Genomic DNA, 24,191 nt, shown 5'->3' with positions numbered 1-24,191 from the left:
ACCCTAATCCGATCTAGAGAGGGTGCGCTGTGAGCGACGGGAAGCTTCACCGCCGCCCCTGCACCAACCTCGGCGTCCACACCGCCGCCGGACGCCACTACCACCCTTCACTGACACTTTGCGCCACCATCACCGTCGCCATGGCTTCCTCCTCCGCCAAGCCCACCGATGGTCAGTAACGCCTCCCCTTTCTCATCCTTTCTTCTCCCTCTCTTTCTCCAGTACATGTTCTAGGTTGCTTTATCCCAAATGCAAGTGAAATCACCTGCTAGATCTACTCCTAGTGATCCTAAGAGTCTAACAATGGTATCAAAGCCAGCCTAATGTGTAGATCTAGTCTAGGGTAGTCTAAATTTCAGCATTTAAAAGGAGATGAATCGAATCAAACGAATCAAGTCGGGTTAAACCCTAACCCTACGGAAGAAAACAAAGAAAGGGGGCTCACCATGGCTCCTCCACCTCTGTAACCACCTCCGTCACGTGGGAAGTAGACCGCGCCGCCGCTTCACCGGCGCGCGGGAAGGGAGCCGCCGGAGGGCGCGGCCTCGTCGCCGCATGGATCTTCCTGGGACCAGGCTCAGGGCACCGTCGCAAGGCCACTCGATGGCGGCGCGCTCACCCTCTGGCGAACGCGCGCGTCGATGAGGGGGCCTGCAGTGGTGCCGCCATCTTTCCTCTGGCCGCCACCGATGGCCATCGCCGTTCGCTCTCTTACTCGGCTACGGTGTGGAGAGAGAAGGGGAAGAAGCAAATGACTTAGGGTTCGGGGAGGAGGCCAGCCACGGCGGGTTTTGTTCTTCCGAGCAGCACGGGCGACCGTCGGATCAGATCCAACGGCTGGCGGCGGCCAGGCCACTTTAGGCCCAGGCGGGATGGAGAAATCCTAGCCCAGGACCAGGTTGTGGCCTGGGCACAGGGGAGTGCGCCACGCGCGGCTGGGCCACGGGCTTTCTCGCTGCTAGGCCACGTGCTGTGTTACTGCTATCTGTATGAACAGTAGAGCTTAAGAATTAATTTTATTCTTTTTTAGAAGCAATTTTGATGATTTTTGTCTAGTTTTCAATCTCTACTCAAATTTAAACCAACGGGATAATTTTTTTACTGAGTAGATGAGTACGCTGAGATGCTTCTGATCAAGAATTATTGTTTTTCAAGCTTTTTCATGTTTCCGCTGAAATGAATATGTTAATCCTCTAATTAAATATGAACCAAAGGGAAATATTTTAATTAGAGGAGTAGTCGTATTTGTCGAAGTTAAATTATGATATTGTTATATTTCTTACCAACGTTGATGATAACAATATTATAAGTTTATTCATGAGTTTTCCATGCATTAATACTATTTCTGCCCAATGATGATGTAGAATTAATGTAGAAGAATGTTGTATTTATGATATTGCTATTTCCTGACCAAAGTTGATGATAGCAACATTATAATTCTTATTAATGAGTTTTATGTATTAGTTATATTTCTGCCCAATAGTGATGTAGAGTTAATGTAGAAGCACATTGTATGTTTTAATTTTGACCAACATTAATGTCGATAGAATATCGTCGGCAGTCCTCCGATGGGTATCCTACGAAGGTAGATTGATCGGCAGAGATGCGTGTAATCGAGAACAAGAAGGCAACAGAGACACACGAGTTAGATAGGTTCAGGCCATTAGTATGACCCTACACGAGTTAGACAGGTTCAGACCACCAGGCTAGGAACTGGACTGGAAGCCCGATGAAGGTAACCTCGGCGGGCTCGTGTGCAACGGGTAGCGGTAGTAGTGAGTGCCCTTTTTGCCATGTTCCATTGGTTCGGATCCAGAGCAAGCAGCCGGCGACTTTGGGCGAGTGGTATATCAAGTGCTCGTACAACATCAAGGAAAGGATTCTTGACATTGATGATCTCACTGTGTCTCTTGCTGCTGCTCTGATTTATGTGTTTTGAGTGCAGGGTGATCCAACTACCTGTGGCTACATTCGGCCTGAGGTGCAGAATGTGAAGTTGGAAGCACAAGAATACTGACTGAAGGCTAAGGAGGCATCAGGTGACTGTTGCTCTGAATTGAAAACAGAATTGCAAGAGTTGAAGCAAACACTTGATAGTGTTGTAGCTGAACTTTGGAAACTGAAGGTGAAGCCTGCAGAGCCGATTCCTGAGCCGATTCATGTCCCAAAGCCTGAGCCGAAGCAAATTGTGATCGATTATTCTGTTTTTGTGGGCTTATGTCATGATTGGTGTTGTGGTTGCCTATATATGGAAGTGAACAACTAATGTCTGTTAGTCAGCCAATGTGTGAGTTAGCTCGTGTGTGTCTGTGTGGTTGTGTGAGTTATACGGCAGACAGGATGGATTTCAATTAGTCGTGGTAGTGCTTATTAGGAAGTGAAGCATGTGTCGTAATAATATCCAAGTCCTATGTAATGAAGATGTTTTTCTGGAATCATGAGACATTTTTCACTTGTTTATGCAGATCGTGTGGTCTGATTTTGATAAGAATCTTGTATGAATTTAGACAAAATTTTGACAAAATTTTGCTTGAATTTGAAGATAATATTGACACAATTTCATGACCACAATAACATTCCAGAAATATAGTAGATTTCATAAAGGTTTACACAACACATAGGTACCATTTACGTTACAACAGTCAGGCATTACAATAGAGTTTTTCAAATAGGATAAGGTCGAGATACAATTTCATGATCGAGATACATGTCCACATACATAGGCATTACAGTAGAGTTTTTCAAATGCCAGCTCATACATAGGCATTACAAATTCACACCTCAGTTCGTCTTCAACTTCCTTGGAATCAACTTCTTCGCTATTCCCTTCTTTGGTGAATTTGTAGCCTTCTTCCTTGGTTTTGGTGAAGTTGTAGCCTACTTCGCTATTGGGCGTTTGGATGCAAAAAACCTTCTAGTTTTCAAAGACATGGTATTGTTAAAATTTTAGTCTTTTTGAACTTTGAGATAATCCACTCAAGACCTTTGCTAAAATTGTAGTCTTTGGAAGTTTTAGATACTCCACTCCACTCATAACCTCTGTAAACGACAGTTTTGCACACTTTTATCTTATAAAACTACAGTTACTTCATACCATAGTTTTTCTAAAACTACGGCATCCAAACAGGCACTATATTATGATAGCCAATAAACTTTAGCAATAACAAATTTGCCCTTTAAAACAATAAAGCGACAAAAAAATAGTAAGATGCAAATATGAACATATTAGGAAGCAAGTGAAAATAAAAAGCATGCATTCCACCAGTGAGAAGTAAACTCTCTTAATGTGGAAAACTTAACTATGCCCTGAATATCTTGCCTGCATTCTTTTTTTTTTTGAGAAGCAAATACATTGATAGCACAAAAAAAAGGTGTGATGTTGCATTTGATGTGTATGGTACCTGGACCAGGAGGGTTCTGATTTGGAATCACTTGAGCATTTCCAGGGTTCTGTTGGGTCTTTGTCTGACTTTCCATGGACACCATTGTCATTTTCAGAGACATCTTCCGCAAATAATCAGACTGAGTGATACAAAACAAAAGGATTTAAGTTGTGGTTTTTGCATTAATACAATTTACATGTGCAAGTTACATGGGCCCATGATATTTTGATACCACGCCTCCTAAATATGATTAGCAGAGTATCCATGCATTGCCCCATCATGTATTTTACCATGATAAAAAGATCTACAAGCATCTAAAATTTACCTAAAAGCCTTTAAGATTGTCATAGATCAAATGTCCATATCATTGGCCCACCCCATGACTAAACATTCTGACTCTGTACGGGAGCGTACTAGAGTTAGGTTAAATGTACCTGGTTGGTGGCTGCAGTATAGATTTTCTCTTCAAATCGCACGGCAATTTTGTGAAGCTCAGCCAGGTCTTCTGGTATTGGTACTGGCAGGTGCTTCTTCAGAATCTCCATTCTATACATATATAATGCAAGAAGTGATATATTGAGAGATACACTGATAAATGTGTTTGATTACCATTTAATTAGTCCAGTAAACCAGAAGCCCCAGTACATGTACAAAAATAATAGTTCACTAGTGGAAACAGTGGGCATGGAATTTGTGGACCGCTAATGCACATACATATTTTTGAACCGAACGAACAACTAGGGTAAAAATGGACACATTCAAGTGGCAACTAGGGTAAAATTTAAGTGCTGGCAAGGGTAAAATGGACACATTCCATTGGCAGGCATATACATGACTTAATAATTAGTTGGCAGAAAAAGACTCGGGCCATACCGCATAACCAATGCTAAAAGGTCCTACACAAGATGAGGGTCTAGGAAGAATATGGTTTTAACCTTTCTTATTTTGCAAGGAGGTTGACAAATTGGAGAAAGTCAGCAGCCTACCGCTACGCCATGCCTACCCTCCACTAGGGGATAGAGAAGTGTTTGGAAAGAAAAAAAACAATCACATTATGAGTTGTCGCATTCTACACCCGTACTAAAACTCAAATGTTGCGATATGCAGTTGCATATGTTTCTATGTGTGTTTATTGTGCAGAGATGGCTTTATAAAGATTTTTTTTTTGAATCTTATAGCAAGCAAACAGGTAGTCAAGTAGTTTCTACTGATAATTTTGATGATTAAATTTGGTTAAAATAAAGATATATAATCTTAGAAAGTATGATGTATTGGATTGGATGGCATTAATGCGACTGTATGGATCCATATGTCACGAACAAACACGACTGTATGGATCACATGTCACGAACAAACGAGTAGGTGATTCGTGGGTAAACAAATAAGAGAAAGGTAGACGAATTGTTAGGTCCAAGTGTGAATTGTTAGGTCCAAGTGCAAGGATGGTTCAGCAGGTCTAAGTGCATGGATGCATCAGCAAACCCTACCCAGCAAGCATGATACTGTCTATCTAATCTAAATAAAATAAAGAGGGAAGCAGGTGTACACGGATCGAATCGATCGAATCGTAAAAGAAGCGACATGGATCCGCCACGGCGGAAGGAAAAGATTGCAGTTGTTTGACAATTCCCATTAGGGGGAGGAGGGAGGGAAGGAAGATGGAGAGGACGTACATCTTATTGACGATCCTATGGCGCGCCTCGGGCTGAAGCTGGGTGCGCCAGTCGCTTCCGGCGGGGGCAGCCGCGTTAGGATCGACGCCGCCGGCGGCAGCGACGGCGGCAGGGTTGGCGCCCTGCGTGGGGCACCCTCGGGCGAACGCGCGCGCCGGCGAGGGGGCCTGCGGTGGTGCCGCCATCTTTCCTCTGGCCGCCACCGGTTCCTCCGCCGCTCGCTCACTTACTCGGCTGCGGTGTGGAGAGAGAAGGGGAAGAAGCAAATGGCTTAGGGTTTGGGGAGGAGGCCGGCCGCGGCGGGTTTTGTTCCAACGAGCAGCACGGGCGACCGTCGGATCGGACCGACGGCTGGCGGCTGCCGGGCCACTTTAGGCTCAGGCGGGATGGAGAAATCCCGGCCCAGGACCAGGTTGCGGCCTGGGCGCAGGGGAGCGCGCCACGCGCGGCTGGGCCGCGGGCTTTTTCGCTGCTGGGCCACGTGCTGTGTTACTGCTATCCATATGAATTAATTTTATTATTTTTTAAAGCAACTTTGATGATTTTTTGTCTAGTTTTCAATCTCTACTCAAATTTGAACCAACGGGATAATTTGTTTACAGAGTAGATGAGTACGCTGAAATGCTTCTGATCAAGAATTATTATTTTCAAGCTTTTTCATGTTTCCGCTGAAATGAATATGTTAATCCTCTAATTAAATATGAACCAAAGGAAAATATTTTAATTAGAGGAGTAGTCCTATTTGTCTAAGTTAAATTATGATATTGTTATTTTTCTTACCAACATTGATGATAACAATATTATAAGTTTATTCATGAGTTTTCCATGCATTAATATTATTTCTGCCCAACGGTGATGTAGAATTAATGTAGAAGAATGTTGTATTTATGATATTGCTATTTTCTGACCAAAGTTGATGATAGCAACATTATAATTCTTATTAATGAGTTTTATGTATTAGTTCTATTTCTGTCCAACGGTGATGTAGAGTTAATGTAGAAGCACATTGTATGTTTTAATTTTGACCAACGTTATATTAAGGCACGCAATTATTATGTCAATTTTTTCTCACTTTCTCTAATATTTTTTCAGTATACAACCCAATGATGTTTATCTCGTCCATTCCGTCTCTCAACGGAAGCAACTATAACATATGGTGAGAGAAGCTTGAGATAGCACTTGCAGTGTCCGACAATGATCTAGCACTTATCTCTCCATGTCCCACTGAGCCTGAGGACCTAGTGAGGGTAGAAAATGAGACTGATGCAGCTTTCGCTACTTGGCAGTGTGACCATGCATTAGTGAGAATGAAGTATGACCTTGATCGTGCAAAGTGGGATAGTTCAAACCGCAAGTGTTTGATGCTGATTAAGGACTCCATTAAGGATCCAATAAGGGGATAAATCCTAAAATATACCACCGCCACTGAGTATCTAAAGAAGGTAGAGAGTCAGTTTACTAGCTCTTCAAAGGCTTATGTAAGCACTCTTATTAAGAAGTTAGTCAATGAGAAATACACTGGTGGAGGGATTAGAGAGCACATACTAAAAATGAGCAGCACGGCATCTAAGCTCAAGCCAATGGACATGGGGCTCAAGGATGAGTTCTGAATTCATTTGATTTTTGCTTCTTTGCCCAAATAGTATGAAACCTTTGTCATTAATTACAACCTACAGCCCGATAAGTGGGACATTGAGAAGTTCATTGCCATGTGTGTGCAAGAAGAGGAGAGGCTTAAGAGCTCACATGGTGACTCCGTCAACCATGTGAAGGAAAATAAAAAAAAGAACTTTAACAACAAGAACGCTAAACCACAAGAGAAACCTCAGTGGGACAATAGCTCCTCCTCTAGGCCACAAGGAAAGGCCCCACAGAATGATCACCATCAGAAATTCAACCATGTTCAAGTAGACAAAGATATCTGCAAATAGTGCAAGAAGAAGGGACACTACTAGAAAGATTGTCCAGAGTTCCTAGAGCACCTGATGAGAAAAAAGGTGAGGACATAATTACTTTCGTAGATGAGTCCTTATATTTAAGTTATGCAAAATCTACTTGGTGGATTGATTTAAGTGCAACTATTTACGTTACAAATTTATTACAGAGATTCTATACGAGGAGGACCCTGCAAAGAGGAGAAAGACACATTAAGGTAGCAAATAGAGTCAAAGCTGAAGTTGAATCCATTGGAGAACTCCTATTAGAATTGAATGATGGCTTTGTACTTAAGCTTACAGATGTCCTTTATGTACCCTCTTTGCGTAGAAACTTAATAAGTGTTTCACATTTAGACGATGATGGATTTGATTGCCATTTTGGTAATGGCCAATGTAAGATTATGTTTAATCATAAGTGTGTTGGTCTTGCCTTCCGACAAGACGAGCTTTATTTGTTATCACTTTGTGAGAATGTGAATGCTGTAAACACTAAGAATGAGAATGCCTCCTCGTCTATGAATGCAAGAAATAAGCGGAAGAGAATTCATAATGTATCATCGAAATATAGCACTGTTGTTTAGGGCATATTTCGAGGGGGATAATAGAACGATTGATTAAGAAATCAATTCTTCCGCCATTAGAATTTCTAGACTTAGAATAATGTATTGATTGTATTAAAGGAAAGTATGTTAAGAAAATAAAGAAAGACGCCAAACAAAGCGCGGAAATTTTGGAAATAATTCACACAGATATCTGTGGTCCTTTTCCTGTAAAAAGTGTGGATGGTTATGATTCATTTATAACTTTCATAGATGATTATTCTCGTTATGGCTATATTTATCCAATTAAGGAAAAATCAAAGGCATTGGATAAATTTAAGATATTTAAGGCTAAAGTAGAAAATCAGCACAATTTAAAGATTAAGATAGCAAGATCCAACCGTGGGGGGTACTACGTTCGACATACCCTATATGGCCAAGTTCCTGGACCTTTTGCAAAGTTCTTACAAGGAAATGGCATAGTTGCCCAGTACTCTACATCGAGCGAACCTCAGCAGAATGGAGTAGCTAAAAGATGCAACCGTACCTAAATGGATATGGTAAGAAGTATGATAAGCTACTCCACTTTACCGATAAGTTTGTGGATGGAGGCGTTAAAGACCGCCATTCATATTCTCAATCAAATACCAAGCAAGTCGGTGCCTAAAATACCATATGAGTTATGGATAAGAAGGAAACTCTCACTTAACCACTTACATGTGTGGGGCTGTCCAGCTAAGGCTAAAGTATTTAACCTAAACATTAGGAAGTTAGACTCCAAGATAGTTAGTTGCTATTTCATTGGCTATCCAAATAAGTCAAAAGATTATCGTTTCTACTGTCCTGACAGACATACGAAATTTGTAGAAACAAGACATGTTGTGTTCTTAGAGGATGAGATGGTTAGGGGGAGCATGGTAGCGTAAGAAATTAACCTTGAGGAGAAGCGGGTATACGTGCCCACTCTAATGGTTTAGGAGCCATTTTTCTCGCTACCTATTGCTGTTGCACCAACAGTGCCATACACTGTAGTGATGGGACCTGTTGTTAATTCTCTCGTAGCGACAATAAATGAACACAAGGAACCTGTCCTTCAGGATCCTATAGAGCCTGTTGTCGCACATGAGGAAGAGCAACAACAGCCCCACATGGAACAAGTGCCAACTAATGAGGGCCCTAGAAGGACTCAAAGAGCCAGAAAATCAGCCATTTCTGATGATTCCTAAGTCTATGCTAGTGAAGAATTCCAAATGGAGGGTGAAGATGAATTTCAAATGGAGGGTAATCCCATCTCATTTGAAGAAGCCATAAGAAGCGCTCACTTGTCGAAGTGGCTTGAAGCCATGCATGATGAAATGAGGTCAATGAGCACCAACGGTGTTTGGGACTTAGAAAAAATTCCTAAAAGAGCCAAGACAATAGGCTATAAATGGGTCTACAAAACTAAATATGACTCTAAAGAGAATATGGAAAGATTTAAAGCGCGACTTGTGGCGAAAGGCTTTACTCAAAGAGAAGGAATATATTACAATGAGACATTTTCTCTAGTCTCATATAAGGATTTTTTATAATCATAATGGTGTTAGTGGCATATTATGATTTATAATTACATCAGATGGATGTAAAGACGGCTTTCCTTAACAGGAATTTAGATGAAAATGTTTATATGGCACAGCCAAAAGGTTTTGTCATAAAAGGAAAAGAACGTATGGGATGCCACCTGAAGAAATCTATTTACGGATTAAAAACAAGCCTCTAGACAGTGGTATTTAAAGTTTGATGGAATAATAAGAAAGTTTGGGTTTAAAGAGAATGTAGAGGACAATTGCATTTATACAAAGTTTAAGAATGAAAAATTTATTTTCCTAATCCTATATGTGGATGACATCTTACTCGCTAGTAGTAATGTTAATCTACTACTGGAGATGAAGAAGTTCTTGTCCTTAAATTTTGATACGAAAGATCTCGGTGAAGCTTCATTTGTTTTATGAATAGAGATTCACCGAGATAAAAGAAAAGAGGTTTTAGGATTATCGTAAAAGGCATACTTAGAAAATGTTCTAAAGAAATACAGTATGCATGCGTGTAAGCCCTCACCTGCTTCCATAGTCAAGGGCAATAGTTTTGGAGAATTCCAATATCCCAGGAACCAATATGAGATCGATCGAATGAAAACAGTTCCATATGCTTTGGCTATTGTAAGCTTACACTATGCTCAAGTATGTACACGTCCTGACTTAGCTTTTATTACCAGGATACTTGGTAGATATCAGAGTAATCTAGAAATAGAACACTGGAGAATGGTAAAGAAAGCTTTGCATTATGTGCAAGGCACAAAAGGCCTCATGCTAACATACAGAAATCTGATTCCTTTCATATAGAGGGGTATTCAGATTCAGATTTCGCGGGAGACGTAGATGATAGAAAGTTCACATTAGGCTATGTATTTACTCTTGCAGAAGGAGCTATATCGTGGAAAAACTCTAAGCAAACTGTCACTGTATTGTCTACGATGTATGTCGAGTTTATAGCATGTTATGAGGCCACAGGGCAGGTGAACTGGCTAAAGAAATTTATGCCGGGGTTAAAAGTGGTCGATGACATTCATAGACCACTCAAGTTGTACTACGGCAATGAGCCAACAGTATGTTATACTCACAACAATAAGTCAAGTGGTGCTGTCAAACACATTGACATAAAGTTTTATATTGTGAAAGACAAAGTCCGGGATTATTCTATTAGTCTCGAGCATATAAGTACAAAGAAAATGCTTACAGATCCGCTTATTAAAGGCTTACCACCCAATGCGTTTATAGAACACTTAGCCGCATGTGTTTATGGGAAAGCCTATGATCCCTGGACAATAAGGGGCCTAGCTGAGAATCTGTTTCAAAACAGAGAGGTGCATTGTAGTTGTTAATCCAATGGTACTAACTGTTGTGACGAGACATGCTCTATGCGCTAATCTATGATGGAATGGGACAAGAGATAAGTATTTTAAGTTTAAGACAAAAGGTGAGATCAAAAGGAAGAAGGTTAGGTTGATCACCGAGTCGACCCAACGGCCGACTCGGGCCTTGATCCCGCATCCTGATTGGGGGTGCCCAGCCGCACATATGGCTGGTGGGCCCTCGTCGCGCAGCGCTATATAAAGGAGGTGGGGGCCGGGGCTCGCGACACGAGGTTCACCGACGCTGCCACAACCCCACCTACAACCCTAATCCGCTATAGAGAAGGTGCGCTATGAGCGACGGGAAGCTTCATCGCCGCCCCTGCATCAACCCTGACATCCACACCGCCGTCGGACGCCACTGCCACCCTTCACCGACACTTTTGCCACCATCACCGTCACCATGGCTTCCTCCTCTGCCAAGCCCACCGATGGTCGGTAACACCTCCCCTCTTCTCATCCTTTCTTCTCTCTTTCTCCAGTACATGTTCTAGGTTGCTTTATTCCAAATACAAATAAAATCACCCGCTAGATCTACTCTAGTGATCCTAAGAGTCTAACACAAAACTCTCACGAAGAGAGATGAAAGTGAGTTCCTATAGAGATAAATTGCGGGACGAGCAATTAATTAATTAATTTATACGTAAGTATTAGCAGTTTATACTGAACAGTGGGACCGCAGTCGCAGTGGAAGATCAAGCTCGACTCAACAGTTGCGTCGTCGACGGTCGACACGTAGAGAGAGGTCCACTGCGGCAATCCAACGCCAACGCAGCGCGCACGAATCAGAGGGCAGGACAGTGGACAGGAGTCGTCGGGAGGTGCTGCCCGCAGTTGCCTTGCTGTTTCCTCTTCCTCGTCTCGCCTAGCACGAACAGATCCATCCAATACTCCATTCCAAGCACGCCGATCCAACCACGAAGCACGAAGCCATGGACGCCGGCGATGACTGGCGCGCCCAGCTCCAGCCCGCGGCGCGCGGCAGGATCGTGAACAAGATGTACGCCCACTCCCCTTTCTTCATGCCTCCTTCCTCGCCACCCTGACACTTTAATCAGACGCATGTCTTGCATTCAGAGTACTGACTCTGAGGAAGCATCTGCCGGTATCAGTGCCAGAGGGGCTGGTTGAGCTTCAAAGAATTGCCGTGCGATTTGAAGACAAGGTGTATGCCGCAGCCACTAGCCAGGTACCTTAACCTAACTCTGCTTCTACTTTCCGCTCAGCGCTCAGCAGTCAGCACTGAGTGGGTGGGTGGGTGCGTCAATCATAGTTTCTACATTCTCGCACAAAAAAAGGAAAAAAAATGCAAACCTAGAAAAAAAAACATGGAAAACAGCCATCTATGAACAATCTGCTACCAGGATTTTAGGCCAATTTTTACATGCCTGTAGCATTTCCTTTTCTCATCATGTTAGCATAAGTCGATAATATGCATGCTTACTGTGCTAATCACACTAGGGCATGCAGGAGGAAAATATTGACCCTGCACTTAAAAAAAACTTATCAATGTGAAACTACAACTCCAATCCTTGTTTTTGTATCATTCAGAGTGATTACTTACGGAAGATTTCTCTCAAATTGCTGTCAATGGAGAGTTACGCAAATACACAACAGAACCCTGGTCCAGGTACCATACACAATAAATCCAATATTACACTTTGTGCTATCTATATATTTATTTTTATTTTTTACTATAAAAATAGACCGAAGGGCGGGCCTGGTGCAAGCGGTAGAGTCTTACTGCCTGTGACCGGAAGGTCCTGGGTTCGAGTCGCGGTCTCCTCGCATTGCACAGGCGAGGGTAAGGCTTGCCACTAACACCCTTCCCCACACCCCGCACAAAGCAGGAGCTCTCTGCACTGGGTACGCCCTTTATAAAAAAATAGACTATGAGTAAGATATTTGGGCCACTAGGGGAACGCGAAGGATGCATTTTTCTTTAAAATTTACATGTTATCTAGGTTGTTCCCACCTTTCATAATCTGAGCATCTAACTTCCTTCGATTTTAAAATGGGCTTGTGGGGGCAGTTTTTTCCTAATCCTAAGAATGATGCCGTGAAATGGCAGTGTTCAGCCCATTCGCTTGGTTGAGGCAATGGGTACCATTCTCAGCCCTGGATGAGACATTGTCTTTTCACAGCTGCCGTCCAAAATTTTCCTCAACACAAGCCTTTGTTCAACTTGAAGCCCTAAATTCCAAATTAATCGATGTGTGAAATTTACAAACGAAATGCCTGTGCATGAAATTCAAGTCATAGTCTGTAGCAAACTAGATCAACTTAGGAGGAATCATAGGTATCCAGATTCTCCTTGATGATGACTCTAGATTAGGTGGGTTAGGTGTGCCTCCATATCATCAATGAACTTTTATAGGCTCAGTTCCTATGTCCAAGTCATGATCTCATAGGTTTTCTGGAATCTGGATTGGGTGGACACTGAACTGATGAGAAAACATGAGGTTGCTGTGAATGTCCAGTAGAATGACAATTTTATGGACTCTGTGAACAGGTCACATCCGGCAGGGGTAAGTGATCGCCCTGATTCCACTGTCGAAGGGGCATTGGGTACAGGTTGGCTCCAGAGGCGGACCTAGAATTGCAAAGCATTGATGTCACTACCATTGGTGTCATGTCTATGTCAATCGTTGCCTCTTATGTGTACAATAACTTACCGTTGATTTTATATAAGCCATTGCTGTCAGATGACAACAATACTAACACTCTGAATTCGCCCACATCCCTAACGTCCTGCTCAGGATTCAAAGTAACTTCCTTGCATGCTTAATTATGAAACTCTAGTACTCTGTGTGCCTAATTAAGAAAAATCTTTAAGTTGTTTGTATCTAAATCTTTACCGTTTATTCATTGTCACTGTATCTCTATAGGGAATAATTTGCTGTTGCTAATTTCACAGACTCACAATTAAATGTTATTTGATGGTGTGTAAAGTGATGCACATGAACTGTAAATGGTTATACAAAGCAATCAATTTTCATGGTGGATAATGGTGCCAGCAGGTAGTAGCAGCAAAGGGAAGAAGCAAAAGAAGTTGAGATGCCATTTCTGCAAAAAAGGTGGCCATTTTAAGAAGGATTGCTTGAAGAGAAAAATATGGTTTGAAAAAAAAGGTGTATACAATATTTTTCTGCATGCTTGGAAGTTAGAATCTACTCATTATAGGTCCTAGTAATACCTACTCGTTAGATTCTAGTGCTATTACTCATGTGTCAAATGTTATGCAGGAGTTGCTTATGATCCAACCCATAAGCGGACTAAAGCACATGATAATAAAAATGAAGGCACTGTATTGAAGGGATCAGGACTCGCAGAGTAATCCATGTATATGTCTGTATGTCTGTGATTTGTACTTAAAGAGTGTATGTATGTTTTTCGAATGTAGCAGAAATCTTGTGTTTATGAGAAAGTTGGATGTACTAAGTTTTAAGGTTATGCATGTAGACGAGAGAATACATATACATATTATTGTGGTGCCAGTACTTTAATTGATCAGTTATGCCATTTCAACCTTCATGATGTTTTTTTCTAAAGCCATGCTGAACAAGTTACGAAAATAAGTGTGATGCACACAATGATATGCTTTCTTTTGGCACAAGAGATTAGGTAATAACATAACAAAATGAAGATTTTGTTGGCCGGCATATATGTGGATTCACATTAAGGGCAAATAAGACCTCACGAATATCGAAGCAACCATCTGCAAGGAGTTAATATAAGGTTCACATAAACTGTTACGATTGAACACACAAAACCATTTTTGTCCATTTGATGTTCCTTTTTATTGGGGTGGTGAAAATATTATTTTTTTCTTTATTGATGACTTCTCATGTTATTGTCTTACTTAGCCAAGGACATCTAAGGATTACCTGTAGCAAGTGAAAAGATAGGTTGATAGAAAGTTTTTGTTTCTTCAAACATACTCCCTCCACCCCACACAGCAAAAAATGTCATTCTCATTTTTCGAGAAGTCAAATATTTTTAACTTTGATCGATTACATATAAAAGAATATTTATATTTATAATGTATAATTAGTATCATTAGATAAATCATAGAATATATTTTTATAATAATTTTCTTTAGTGATACAAATGTTGCTAATATTTTTTCTATAAAGCTAGTCGAATTTGAGAAAGTTTGACCAGTACGCATATCATAACATTATTCTTTTTGGGACAGAGGGAGTACACACTTTGAATTAATTTATACTTTAGCCTCACCTACACAAACCAAGTAACCAACATACAGAAAAGAGTAACAAAAGTTTCAGGGTGCATCCCTTCATTCTAGTAGTAATATGTTCCGAATACAAGCATTGTATATCAGCAAACACCGGTCCTGGACAAATCAACTTGTGCACAGTGCACTATCTAGAATTTTGAGACGATTAAATTTCCTAGGAATCTACCCAATATTGCATCTCAGTCTGTTCAATACCCTGTAGATATATCAGACCGACTACCACTTCCACTATAGCTGTTGTTTAGTCTCTTCCTTTTCTGTCAATGGGAACTGAACAAACGTGACGTAGATTCAGTCCCAGCACAAACCACACTTAGCACAACAAAACTGCTAGCATGAAAAGTTCGACTGCTCTTGAACTTCACCAACTGTAGAGACAAATAAATCAGGTCTAATACAATTAGCATAGAAGCCAGTAATTCACAAGGTTACACAGCAAGCGTACCAGGAAGTTCTACTGCAAAGTTAGCTTGAGCATCAGCAGCCGAGTTATATTCCTGAGAAACAAACGAGGCAGCATGAGTGTCAGGGGTATCATGGTTTAGCTACTTACATTTTTCCCTCTTTTTTTTTTTTGATAGAGAGGGACTTTCCGACCAACATTGAATCCAGTTAAAAGGGACTCTTGCAGAAAGTTATGTTTTACTGAAGGGCCTTTCAGATGGTCTTATCAATCCATAGAGAATTAGATATGCCAATCTAAATGTTTATCAAATAAAAAAAATCGATACGTATTAGACAGATAGAGGAAATTGCTCCAATAAATATGTTAATTAGCAGTTGAGTACTTGACTCTGAGGCAACCTGAAGCAATCATGAACTGGCCATGTAGCGATCTTGTGTGTCACTTTTCACTACTTCAACCGCAAGAAAAAAAATAGTGCTATGCTAATGCGCACGAAATAGTTGTTATGCAACACCCATACAGTGCCCGAATGGATTTTATTTTCAAGCACGCACGAGAGTTGTGTATCGTTATATTATGATAGGAGTCTAAGAAGACTCATACAAGTAATTCCAGGTTATGCCACCTTTTTTGAGGGGCAGTTTCTGCCATGTGGTATCTTTTGAGAATTGATTGTATGTGATGTCAACATAAAACCTTGCATGGCCAGCATAATGGTGCCAGTAGAATATGATATGGCGCAGCACATGAACATGGCAAACTGCAAAGCTGGCTGGTCTAAGAGAAAATTGAACAAGGTCAGAAAACAGAGGAAAGAAGTGACACCTACCCTCAAAACATGCCTGATTTGAAATAAATGAAATGTTCCCTTTAGCTCCTTAACTTTCTTGCACAAGCCAGCCATATTCTCATGCTTAGCACGCCAGAGATCTTGGACCTGCTCCAGAAAGCACAATGTGTTACTTTTGTCAAGAAAAAAATTAACATCACTACAATTTCCAGCTGCTCGAGACTCTCACCTGAAAGCTCTACAAACTAGGTTTCACAACATTTTTATGAAAAAATAGGTTTTTACGAGATTATGTATGCAGAGATTTTGAGATAAAGTCTTTATTTCAATGTGAACTGATTTGAACAAGGGCTCTTTGAACGAAATGATAACAAGAACGAAGATAATTGTATGGCAAAATCACATTCGAGGTGTTATTACCTTAGTGGAATTTGAAGTCAGAATGAATTGCACAGTGCTAAATCTCTATTGATAGTTCACAGTGGAACAAAGAACATATAAGCTACAAAATAACAAAGCTATCACCACTGACCTGGTTACAGACAAGCTTAGAATCGCCTTGAGCACGAATATACTTGAACCCTTTCTTGGCCGCATATGTCAGCCCTAGGATCAATGCACGATATTCAGCAGCATTGTTGGTTGCAATACCCAGACCCTCACGTAGTTGAGCAATCTTCAGTAAATAAAGATCATAACACGGTAACCAGCTAGGTATGATAATTCAATATAAATAGAACACATCAGTTTAGCTACCAGTTGGCTACATACCACAGAACCATCTATCCGCCTTATTATTGCTCCAGCACCAGCTTTCCCTGGATTTCCTTTAGAGGCACCATCAAATTCAAGAATACAAGAGAGCTGCAAAAAAGGTCAAAACTGCTGATGAGCACAGGTTCATGTATCATCACAGCAAAGATAAGTTGAAAATATACATGTTAGTAACAAACCACAACTACAGAAACGAGCCAATAAACAATGCATAGAGTGCGGGTTGCATTATTCATACTCACATGACTATCAGGTAATTCCTGCTCATCAACTTTGGGATGCTTCTTTGATGGTCCGGTTTCCTTGAGAAAATGATTTTTTGGTGCGAGTAAATGAGATATATATAGAGGTCACTTTTGAATGGAAATGGATCACCTATTCACACTTATAGTGACAAAGAAAAAATGCTACTCACAATCTCGTGTGACCTTTTCAATGTAGAGGATGCACCTCCATCAGGTTGCTGAAACCACAAGTAGCACAGTGAACATCTCATGAGATGTTACGCCAAAAGTCAGGTAGTATAAAACTGAATACCATGTACAGAAATGACCGGCAATCAGATCCAGCTAGTACATAAGATGCAACCCTAATTACATAAAAGCAAGCAAACGGTTGCTGCCTTGGTGGACGCTAACATTGTAGAATCTCCTCACAAAGCGTGGCTCTGAAGCAGCTGGAATTTACAATTACAAGCCCAGAGCATTGTTTGCGTTACCTGGAAAGGGCAGGGAACTAGATCGTCGAACAATTCATCTCGTGCATCTGCTGCGTCAATGGCGTAGAGAGCGTTCCTTAACCCCCGCGCCGCGAGGTATTCCTCGGTGTCTTTACGCAGAGAGTAACCTTTGAAGACAGTGACAGAAGGGTCGCGAACCTAGCAGCAGCAGCAGCAGCAGCGGTAGGGGCATGGTCAGCGACAGCAAGCCAGCAACGGAAGGAAAGTCACGGAAGGCAGAAGGCAGATACCGAATTGCCGACTTGAGCTTGGCATTCGCTGAGGGTCTTGTAGATGCCGATGACGTCCCCCTTGCGGACGACGTAGAAGGGTTCGCCGGCGGGAGCCGAGTCCATTGGCGTCTTTGCGGCGGATCTCTTGGTGGAGCGCCGGGAGGAGGAGGAGGAGGCGAAGAAGCGCGTGGGCGGCTGTGGGAGTGGCGGCGGCGGCGGCACGAGAGGCCTGAGAGCCCAGAAGAGGGGGTAGTGCCTCCTCCACGCCGCTCTGGAAATCAGCAACCCACAGTGGAAAGAAGAGCAACTCTGAATCACCATTAGAGAGGCGGAGGAGAAGCACAGAAGACACAGAACGGTGGCTGGGACCGGAGGTGGGGCTTACCAACCGCCGCCGCGCAGGAGCACACGTAGCCGCCGCGCAGGAGCACACCTACGGGCAGACGGAGATGGCGACGAAGATAGGGTGGGCCGGGCAGACTACTGGGATGGATTCTCTTCGAAGCCCACTAAGTGATGGGCCTTTTCTGTAAGAGAATGAGGGTGCGTTTAGTTGGCTGGAATCTGAACGTGCAAAGTTTGTATAGTGTCAGATTCTCTACTGTAGCATTTCGTTTATATTTGGTAATAATCGTTCAACCGTTGACTAATTAGGCTTAAAATGTTCGTCTCGTAAAGTACAACTAAACTGTGTAATTAGTTTTTAATTTTATCTATTTTTAATATTCTATGTATGTACCATAAATTTGATGTAACGGGGAATTTTTTTTTACATAGTGCTAAAGTTGAGAACTAAACCAGGGCTGAGTATCCCAAGCCCATGACGTCTAGCGTGTTAGCTTTGACTTCGAGCTTTCTTTTTCATTTTTCTTTCATGCCTTTCTTGGTCGCTCCTTGACCTCCTACACGGCACTTCTCGCTACAATTGCTCCTCTCTTATCAGAGAGGGGTGGGAGGAGGTACTTCCTCCTTCGTCGACCAGCAGATCGATCGAAGTCAGCAATCAGATCCGAGAAAGAGCAAGAGAGGCGGTCGAGTCCAAAGCCATGGACGGCGCCGCCAACTGGCGCCCCACGCTGGGGGACGGCCCTGCCGCCATCGCTGACGTCGGTGGCGTCGACCCTAACGCGGCTGCCCCCGCCGGAGGCGACTGGCGCACCTAGCTTCAGCCCGAGGAGCGCAATAGGATAGTCAATATGATGTACGTCCTCTCCATCTTCCTTCCCTCCCCCCCTATGACGGGAATTGTCAAGCAATTTGATTCTTTTCCTTGAGCCGTGGCGGCTCCTTGTCGCTGCTTTTACGATTCGATCCATGGACACTTGCTTCCTCTCTACTTATTTGTATACAGACACTGTCATGATTCCAGGGTAGGGTTTGCTAATCCATCCGTGCACTCGTTTGTTTCCCCACAGATCGCCCACTCCTTTGTCCGTGACATATGGCTCCATATAGTTGCATTGATGGCACCCAATCCATCATTCTTTATAAGACTACATCTTTAAACCTAATTTAATTATCAAAATCACCAGTAGAAATAGAAACTACTTGTCTACTTGTTTAAAGATATCTTTATAAGGCCATCTTTGCACCATAAACACACACATACACAGCTGCATATCGTGTGAGATCTAACTCTTGCATACGCACATGTGACTACTCTTTTCTTTTTCGTCAGCCACGAGAGGAGACATTAATGTGCATTTGAGTTTTTTAAGGTATGGGAGTAGAATGCGACAACCCAATAACAACAACAAAGCCTTTAAATTCTAAACAAGTTGGGATAGGCTAAAGTTGAAACCCAGCAGAAACAATCAAGGTTCAGATACGTGAATAGTGTTTTACAAGCACTCCTATCTAAGGCTAAATCTTTGGGTATATTCCATGACGATGCTCCTGTTCTGACGGTTCTACGGTCTAGAGAGGTGATAGGGGTGGCGGGGAAGTAAAAGGGGCTTACCACGAAGCCAACCGCACAATCGGTAGGAACGGAGAAGACCCGAGGAACCCTGGGCACGTACGCCTGCACTGGACGGCGGCGCCTGAGCATGGCAAGACCGTGTCAGGTCCCTGCTCGCATCGTCCCTTACCAAACCAAGGTGAGCAACAACACGAGGGGACCAAGGCGAACGCAAAGGGATGACTAGTTGGACCTCAACCGAGGGATAGGGCCTCATCCCCAGTCGCGCTCTGCTCCAGTGGTGAGCTGACTGGCGGCGACGAAACTCAGAAATTGGCCATCGCTAAAGCACGGCTGTGGCTAAATGCGGGTTGGGCGGTTGGCCAGCTCCATGATCTAGCTACTGACGTGAAGAATTGGCCCGAGACGTGTAACACCTCTGGTATTACGAGCTTGCTTAGCACCAAGATTTAGGTCTAAGAGGATTTACCGAAGCGATTTTCTCGGATTTTAAAATTTAACTTAGGTTTAAAAGTGTCATTTTTTTAATTATATTGAACAACAGGTTAATTAGTTCCAGATGTTTTGGTTTCTATGAGTCAGTATGACGTATGGACTAGTGTATGAAATTGCATAGTGATTGGAATTAATTAGGTTTAGGTATATTAAAAAATTCGGCAAAGTCGCTAAAGGTTGTTGGTTCTAGCTAAGTTATTATTCTCTCTAAGTCGGAAAAGAATTATAGACAATGTCATTTTGGCATTCAAATTCCAACAAACTGGTTAGGCAACATATCTATGTTTTTGCACAACTGGTTGCGTCGAGATGTGTACTTGAACACGGTGCAGGTTGTGGTTGGTCTAGGAGTCATGATGCTCTCGTAAAATTTTCCAATTATGCTTTGAACATGTTAACAATGATAGTGGCGCTCTGTCCGTGAACTGACGTTCTGCGTGGCCAGCCTATCTTGGTGCCTCTCTTTCCTTCTCGCTGGTCATCTTTTGGTCATATGGGTGGCTTCGAGGGAAGATGGTAGTGTCAACTCTAGAGTAGTGCATGTTGGTTGGAACTGGGCGAGCTAATCCACGGTTTTTGCGTCTCATTTAAATTTGTGCGCATCACTACTCATCGTCGTATGGCTCGGCCTGCGGTCGCCGCATGCACTGCCTGCTAGCCGTCTGGCCGACGTGGTGCTTCGCCCACCGCACGACCCACCTAACCACGGAGGAGCTGGCTGCTTTTGCTGTCCCATCACGCTATGGCCGTTGATTTTGTGTTACTGCTCCTCTCGTCGCGCTGAGAGCGTCCCACCAAGTTTGAGTCATCTCGTCCATGCACTGCTATCCTGCACCCGGCCAGGTGTGCTCCTGTGCTGGCACATGGCCACTGCCCTCGCTGGCACTGCCCCTGCGTGTGCCTTGCCCGGTAGCCCACGTCTTGTGTGGTCCTCGTTGGCCCTGCTCTCGTCCTTCCGGCCGTGGCCGCACATGCTGCTGCCCCCTACCCTCTGCATCTTGAGGACGTCGAGCTGCTGCTCTCGCTCTGCTCTTCCTCTCTAGCTGCTGCTTGTCGTGGCCACGTCTGCCATGGTAGCCAAGCAGAGCTCCACCCGGAGATGTTTCTCCCTGTTCTCTACCTGAGCCACCACCTCTATCCATCTCTCTCACGCGCCCGTGTCACCTTGGCTTGCTCCCCATGCCCCGACCACGCCGTGCGCCCTAGGCTCGCGCTCGCCACGCGCTAAGCTCTGTGATCGCCTATGCCTGCGGCCGTGACGGCCGTAGCACCACGCTGCCTCCCATCGCGCCTGTTGCGTCGTTGTCCGGCTCCCTGCATGAGCGCGCGTGCCTTGTGGCCTCGTGATGGTCCACAGCTCCCATGGCGCTGCCCCTCCCGAGCCCCGCGTTGCCCCATGTCTCATCCTCGACGTGGCGGCGCCACCACTGACCCCGCCATCGTCCATGTCGGGTCGAACTGCTGCTGACACACGCATGTAGCACCGGCGCCCCCTCCTTTTCCTTCCCATAGCGCCGTAGCCACCCGCGCCAGGGCGCCGTTGCCGTCGCCACCTAGCCGATGCTGCCGCAGCCGTTGTACTACCACCACGGCTCGCACGGGCAGGTTGCCGGGGGTCAGCTCGGGTCTTGCCGCGGCCAGCCTGTGGTCGTGCGGGCTCCCGTGCCCCTCACCGGCGGGTTATCGCCGCCGTCGTGCCTTCCCCGGCTAGGATTGACCACCGACCGGTGCTCCCCTGTTCGTGCTCTGCTTTGAGGATGAAGAGAAGGTGAGCAATGGAAATAGAAACTTTTCCTTGGGTCTAGATGCAAAACATGAGACTCATGAACAGAAGTGTACCAAATAGATAGAAGCATGGGGGCATTTTTGCAAAATTGCCAGGCCGCTCGTGGGCTGGCTTGCTGGGCCAGCCTATGGCCGCCGCGCCTAGGCCGCTCGCGCCCTGTTCCCATGCCTGGGCCGCTGCCTACGCGCCTGGGCTACCCGCGCGCCCGTTGGATCGGGCCTGTCGCCGCCACACCACGGGCCGCTCGCTAGTCTAGCCTGCTGCTGCGCGCGTGGCCACTCCACGTAGGCCGCGCTGGGGCTGCTGGGCTGCTTAGCGGCCGTCGGCCCTTTCGTTCTAGAAAACAATTAGCTAATTTAGTTTCAGAAATAAACTTATAAAATCAATATAAATTTGTGTAGTTGTCCAAAAATTATGAAACTAATTTTGTTAAGTTTTTAAAATCATGATCTATCTAATAGTGTATTTTGTTCGCATAGGTTCAGTATGTTTTTAGGATTTCTCTAATTATTTTAATATGCTTAATATTATTAAAAGGTGAACTTGTAGGATTTTCTATGATAAATCGATGATAGTATTAGCTCTAAAAATTTTACAGTAAATTATCAATATTATTAGCTACTCACTGTAATTTTTGTAGCTTTAGAATAATTAGTTTGCTAGATAGATAATGATGCCCTATTTCGAATAAAGATTAAATCGATAGAATGGAATAAAGAGACATCTTGGAATTGTATAACTAAAACACTTGTTGGGAAATGACACCTTTCTTGACGATGTTGATGTGTAGATTAGTACGTTAGTCATTAGAGCTAGCTTGTTCGTTGTATGTACTCTGTTTTAAGAATTGTTGTCGCCTTGTTAATTAACTATTGTATCATCTCTGCATCGCATTACATACCATGATAGGGACGATGATGGATTATGGAGTCATTGATTCGTGAATCGCTAGGCGATCCGGTACGGCTTGTCTACAGTCTAGCAACGTAGTAAGAACTAGAAGATGAAAGATAATAAAATGATTCTGATTGCTTATAACCTGCTTGAAAGTGGCATACGTGCTTACATAGAATGGGTAGTTAATGAACTAATGATGACTGCTAATAAAATCGAATATAAGGACACACGCTTAGTAATGCTTCCTGCAGATGCAATAAACCCAAAAGCCTGATAGCCTTGCATATCCTTGGAGTCTTTTCTTTCCTCCTGTCGGGTAAGTCTTGCTGAGTACAATTGAGTACTCAGGGTTTTATTTCTCTCTGTTGCAGGTGACAGGCGGATGCTAGAGCTGACTTTTGTGTGCGAATTTCTCCTGGTGGGTTCAGAGAGGATTCCTTTACGCTGCGATCATAGTTTTTATTTATAACTCTCACTAAATATTTTTTAAATAGAAGTTTTATAATCTGTTGTCATAGTTTATATATCAATGCTTCATCATGTCATGAATAGATATTTATTTCTGCTGTAATTCTGATCACATGTTTATATTCCGCTGTTAACTTAAATTGTTCATAACTCTGATAACATGTTCATATTCCGCTATTATAAATAATAAATATTATACTCTGATGTTACATAGAACATGATGTAAGAAAAGGGCTAATAATGATGTAAGCTTTATTCTCTCATTCGTGATCCTGATGGAAAAATATGGATTTTTGGGTTCTCTCATGGGGTGTGCTCGACGGAACTGCGTAATTTAGTGTTCTCCCTTGGGTACTTAGTGTCTAATGGAAGACAAGTACTCATAGGAGGCATTAGATTAGATAATTCTACCACAAGACGGCCCATGTGCCATGAATTTGAACGGCGCCTGTCGACAGCAGCACGAGGGCGTGGCAGGGCATAGCGACCAGCAGTGCACGACATAGGGTGCGATTCGACCTGTCGTGGCGTGAGGGCAACAAGGCAGCTATGCTATGGGACATCGGATATGGTGGCTACTCGACGGTTATGTAGTTCGCATGGTGGGGAAGAAGCCACATTGCCCTAACAGCGGCCTCGCTCGCGGCAGCGCGCGTGCAACGGCACAGCAGCGCAGCAACATGACTTAGCACGCACAGCACAGGCGCGAGCACGGCACAGCACCGCAAGGCGACGGCAGCAGCATGATAGCTCGCGGCGTGACCTACGCGCGCCAACCTGTGGCCTCACACGGCGACAGCGGTGCACGTGGGTGCGGTAATCGCACCTAGGGGCTGAGCCAACACAAAAATGTCGGGCACGGATTTTAAAGCTAAGCGAAAATTGCTAATTACTTTGCCTAAAGTGCGACCACTCAAATTCATCGACAGTTCTTGCTACCCGGTTCCTAACAAGACACTC

At 43.6% G+C, this 24,191-nt stretch overlaps 3 protein-coding genes and 1 pseudogene across 5 annotated transcripts; 2 read left to right on the top strand and 2 right to left on the bottom strand.

Annotated features, from left to right (window-relative positions):
* Positions 1-1,729: 1,729 nt before the first annotated feature.
* LOC136475401 (uncharacterized) lies at positions 1,730-2,258 on the top strand (annotated as a pseudogene).
* Positions 2,259-2,576: 318 nt separating this feature from the next.
* LOC136473151 (mediator of RNA polymerase II transcription subunit 15a-like) lies at positions 2,577-5,323 on the bottom strand. Its single transcript, XM_066470834.1, has 4 exons — positions 5,057-5,323; positions 3,818-3,929; positions 3,402-3,522; positions 2,577-2,914 (listed from the first exon to the last, which is right to left on the bottom strand). The coding sequence occupies exons 1-4, from the start codon at positions 5,239-5,241 to the stop codon at positions 2,886-2,888; spliced, it is 447 nt and encodes a 148-aa protein (XP_066326931.1). The 5' UTR covers positions 5,242-5,323; the 3' UTR covers positions 2,577-2,885.
* Positions 5,324-11,257: 5,934 nt separating this feature from the next.
* Positions 11,258-14,019, top strand: LOC136477120 (mediator of RNA polymerase II transcription subunit 15a-like). Of its 2 annotated transcripts, none has more exons than XM_066475153.1 (5): positions 11,258-11,482; positions 11,560-11,671; positions 12,034-12,112; positions 13,500-13,613; positions 13,728-14,019. In XM_066475153.1, exons 1-5 carry the CDS (start codon positions 11,415-11,417, stop codon positions 13,817-13,819), a joined length of 465 nt encoding a protein of 154 aa, XP_066331250.1. In that variant the 5' UTR covers positions 11,258-11,414; the 3' UTR covers positions 13,820-14,019. The 2 variants fall into 2 exon arrangements, with proteins under 2 accessions (XP_066331250.1, XP_066331251.1); XM_066475154.1 differs by having other exon boundaries at positions 11,263-11,482; positions 13,503-13,613.
* Positions 14,020-14,756: 737 nt separating this feature from the next.
* LOC136477117 (uncharacterized) lies at positions 14,757-18,150 on the bottom strand. Of its 2 annotated transcripts, XM_066475149.1 has the most exons (10): positions 18,050-18,150; positions 17,683-17,935; positions 17,432-17,590; positions 17,129-17,176; positions 16,956-17,015; positions 16,711-16,803; positions 16,472-16,615; positions 15,979-16,086; positions 15,189-15,240; positions 14,757-15,111 (listed from the first exon to the last, which is right to left on the bottom strand). In XM_066475149.1, the coding sequence occupies exons 2-10, from the start codon at positions 17,785-17,787 to the stop codon at positions 15,074-15,076; spliced, it is 807 nt and encodes a 268-aa protein (XP_066331246.1). In that variant the 5' UTR covers positions 17,788-17,935; positions 18,050-18,150; the 3' UTR covers positions 14,757-15,073. The 2 variants fall into 2 exon arrangements, with proteins under 2 accessions (XP_066331246.1, XP_066331245.1); XM_066475148.1 differs by lacking the exon at positions 18,050-18,150 and having other exon boundaries at positions 17,683-18,033.
* Between the last annotated feature and the right edge of the window lie 6,041 nt (positions 18,151-24,191).

Source organism: Miscanthus floridulus, chromosome 8, assembly GCF_019320115.1.
Source record: "Miscanthus floridulus cultivar M001 chromosome 8, ASM1932011v1, whole genome shotgun sequence".
Lineage (NCBI taxonomy): Eukaryota > Viridiplantae > Streptophyta > Magnoliopsida > Poales > Poaceae > Miscanthus > Miscanthus floridulus.
Note: the sequence above shows the minus strand (reverse complement) of the source record. Positions and strands in the feature narration are given on the sequence as shown.

Bases quoted from the DNA above. Each gene is read 5' to 3' on its own strand.
- LOC136477120 (XM_066475153.1), top strand. From the start codon at position 11,415: ATGGACGCCGGCGATGACTGGCGCGCCCAGCTCCAGCCCGCGGCGCGC. The intron at 11,672-12,033 runs GTACCTTAACCT...TGTATCATTCAG, and splicing joins ATGCCGCAGCCACTAGCCAG to AGTGATTACTTACGGAAGAT. The intron at 13,614-13,727 runs GTGTATACAATA...AATGTTATGCAG, and splicing joins AATATGGTTTGAAAAAAAAG to GAGTTGCTTATGATCCAACC.
- LOC136473151 (XM_066470834.1), bottom strand. From the start codon at position 5,241: ATGGCGGCACCACCGCAGGCCCCCTCGCCGGCGCGCGCGTTCGCCCGA. The intron at 3,930-5,056 runs GTACGTCCTCTC...ATATATGTATAG, and splicing joins CATAGGATCGTCAATAAGAT to AATGGAGATTCTGAAGAAGC. The intron at 2,915-3,401 runs GTACCATACACA...TTTGAAAACTAG, and splicing joins TCAGAACCCTCCTGGTCCAG to AAGGTTTTTTGCATCCAAAC.
- LOC136477117 (XM_066475148.1), bottom strand. From the start codon at position 17,985: ATGGTGATTCAGAGTTGCTCTTCTTTCCACTGTGGGTTGCTGATTTCC. The intron at 17,016-17,128 runs GTGAGTAGCATT...CATTTTCTCAAG, and splicing joins TGAAAAGGTCACACGAGATT to GAAACCGGACCATCAAAGAA. The intron at 16,087-16,471 runs GTCAGTGGTGAT...TTTCTGGAGCAG, and splicing joins CTAAGCTTGTCTGTAACCAG to GTCCAAGATCTCTGGCGTGC.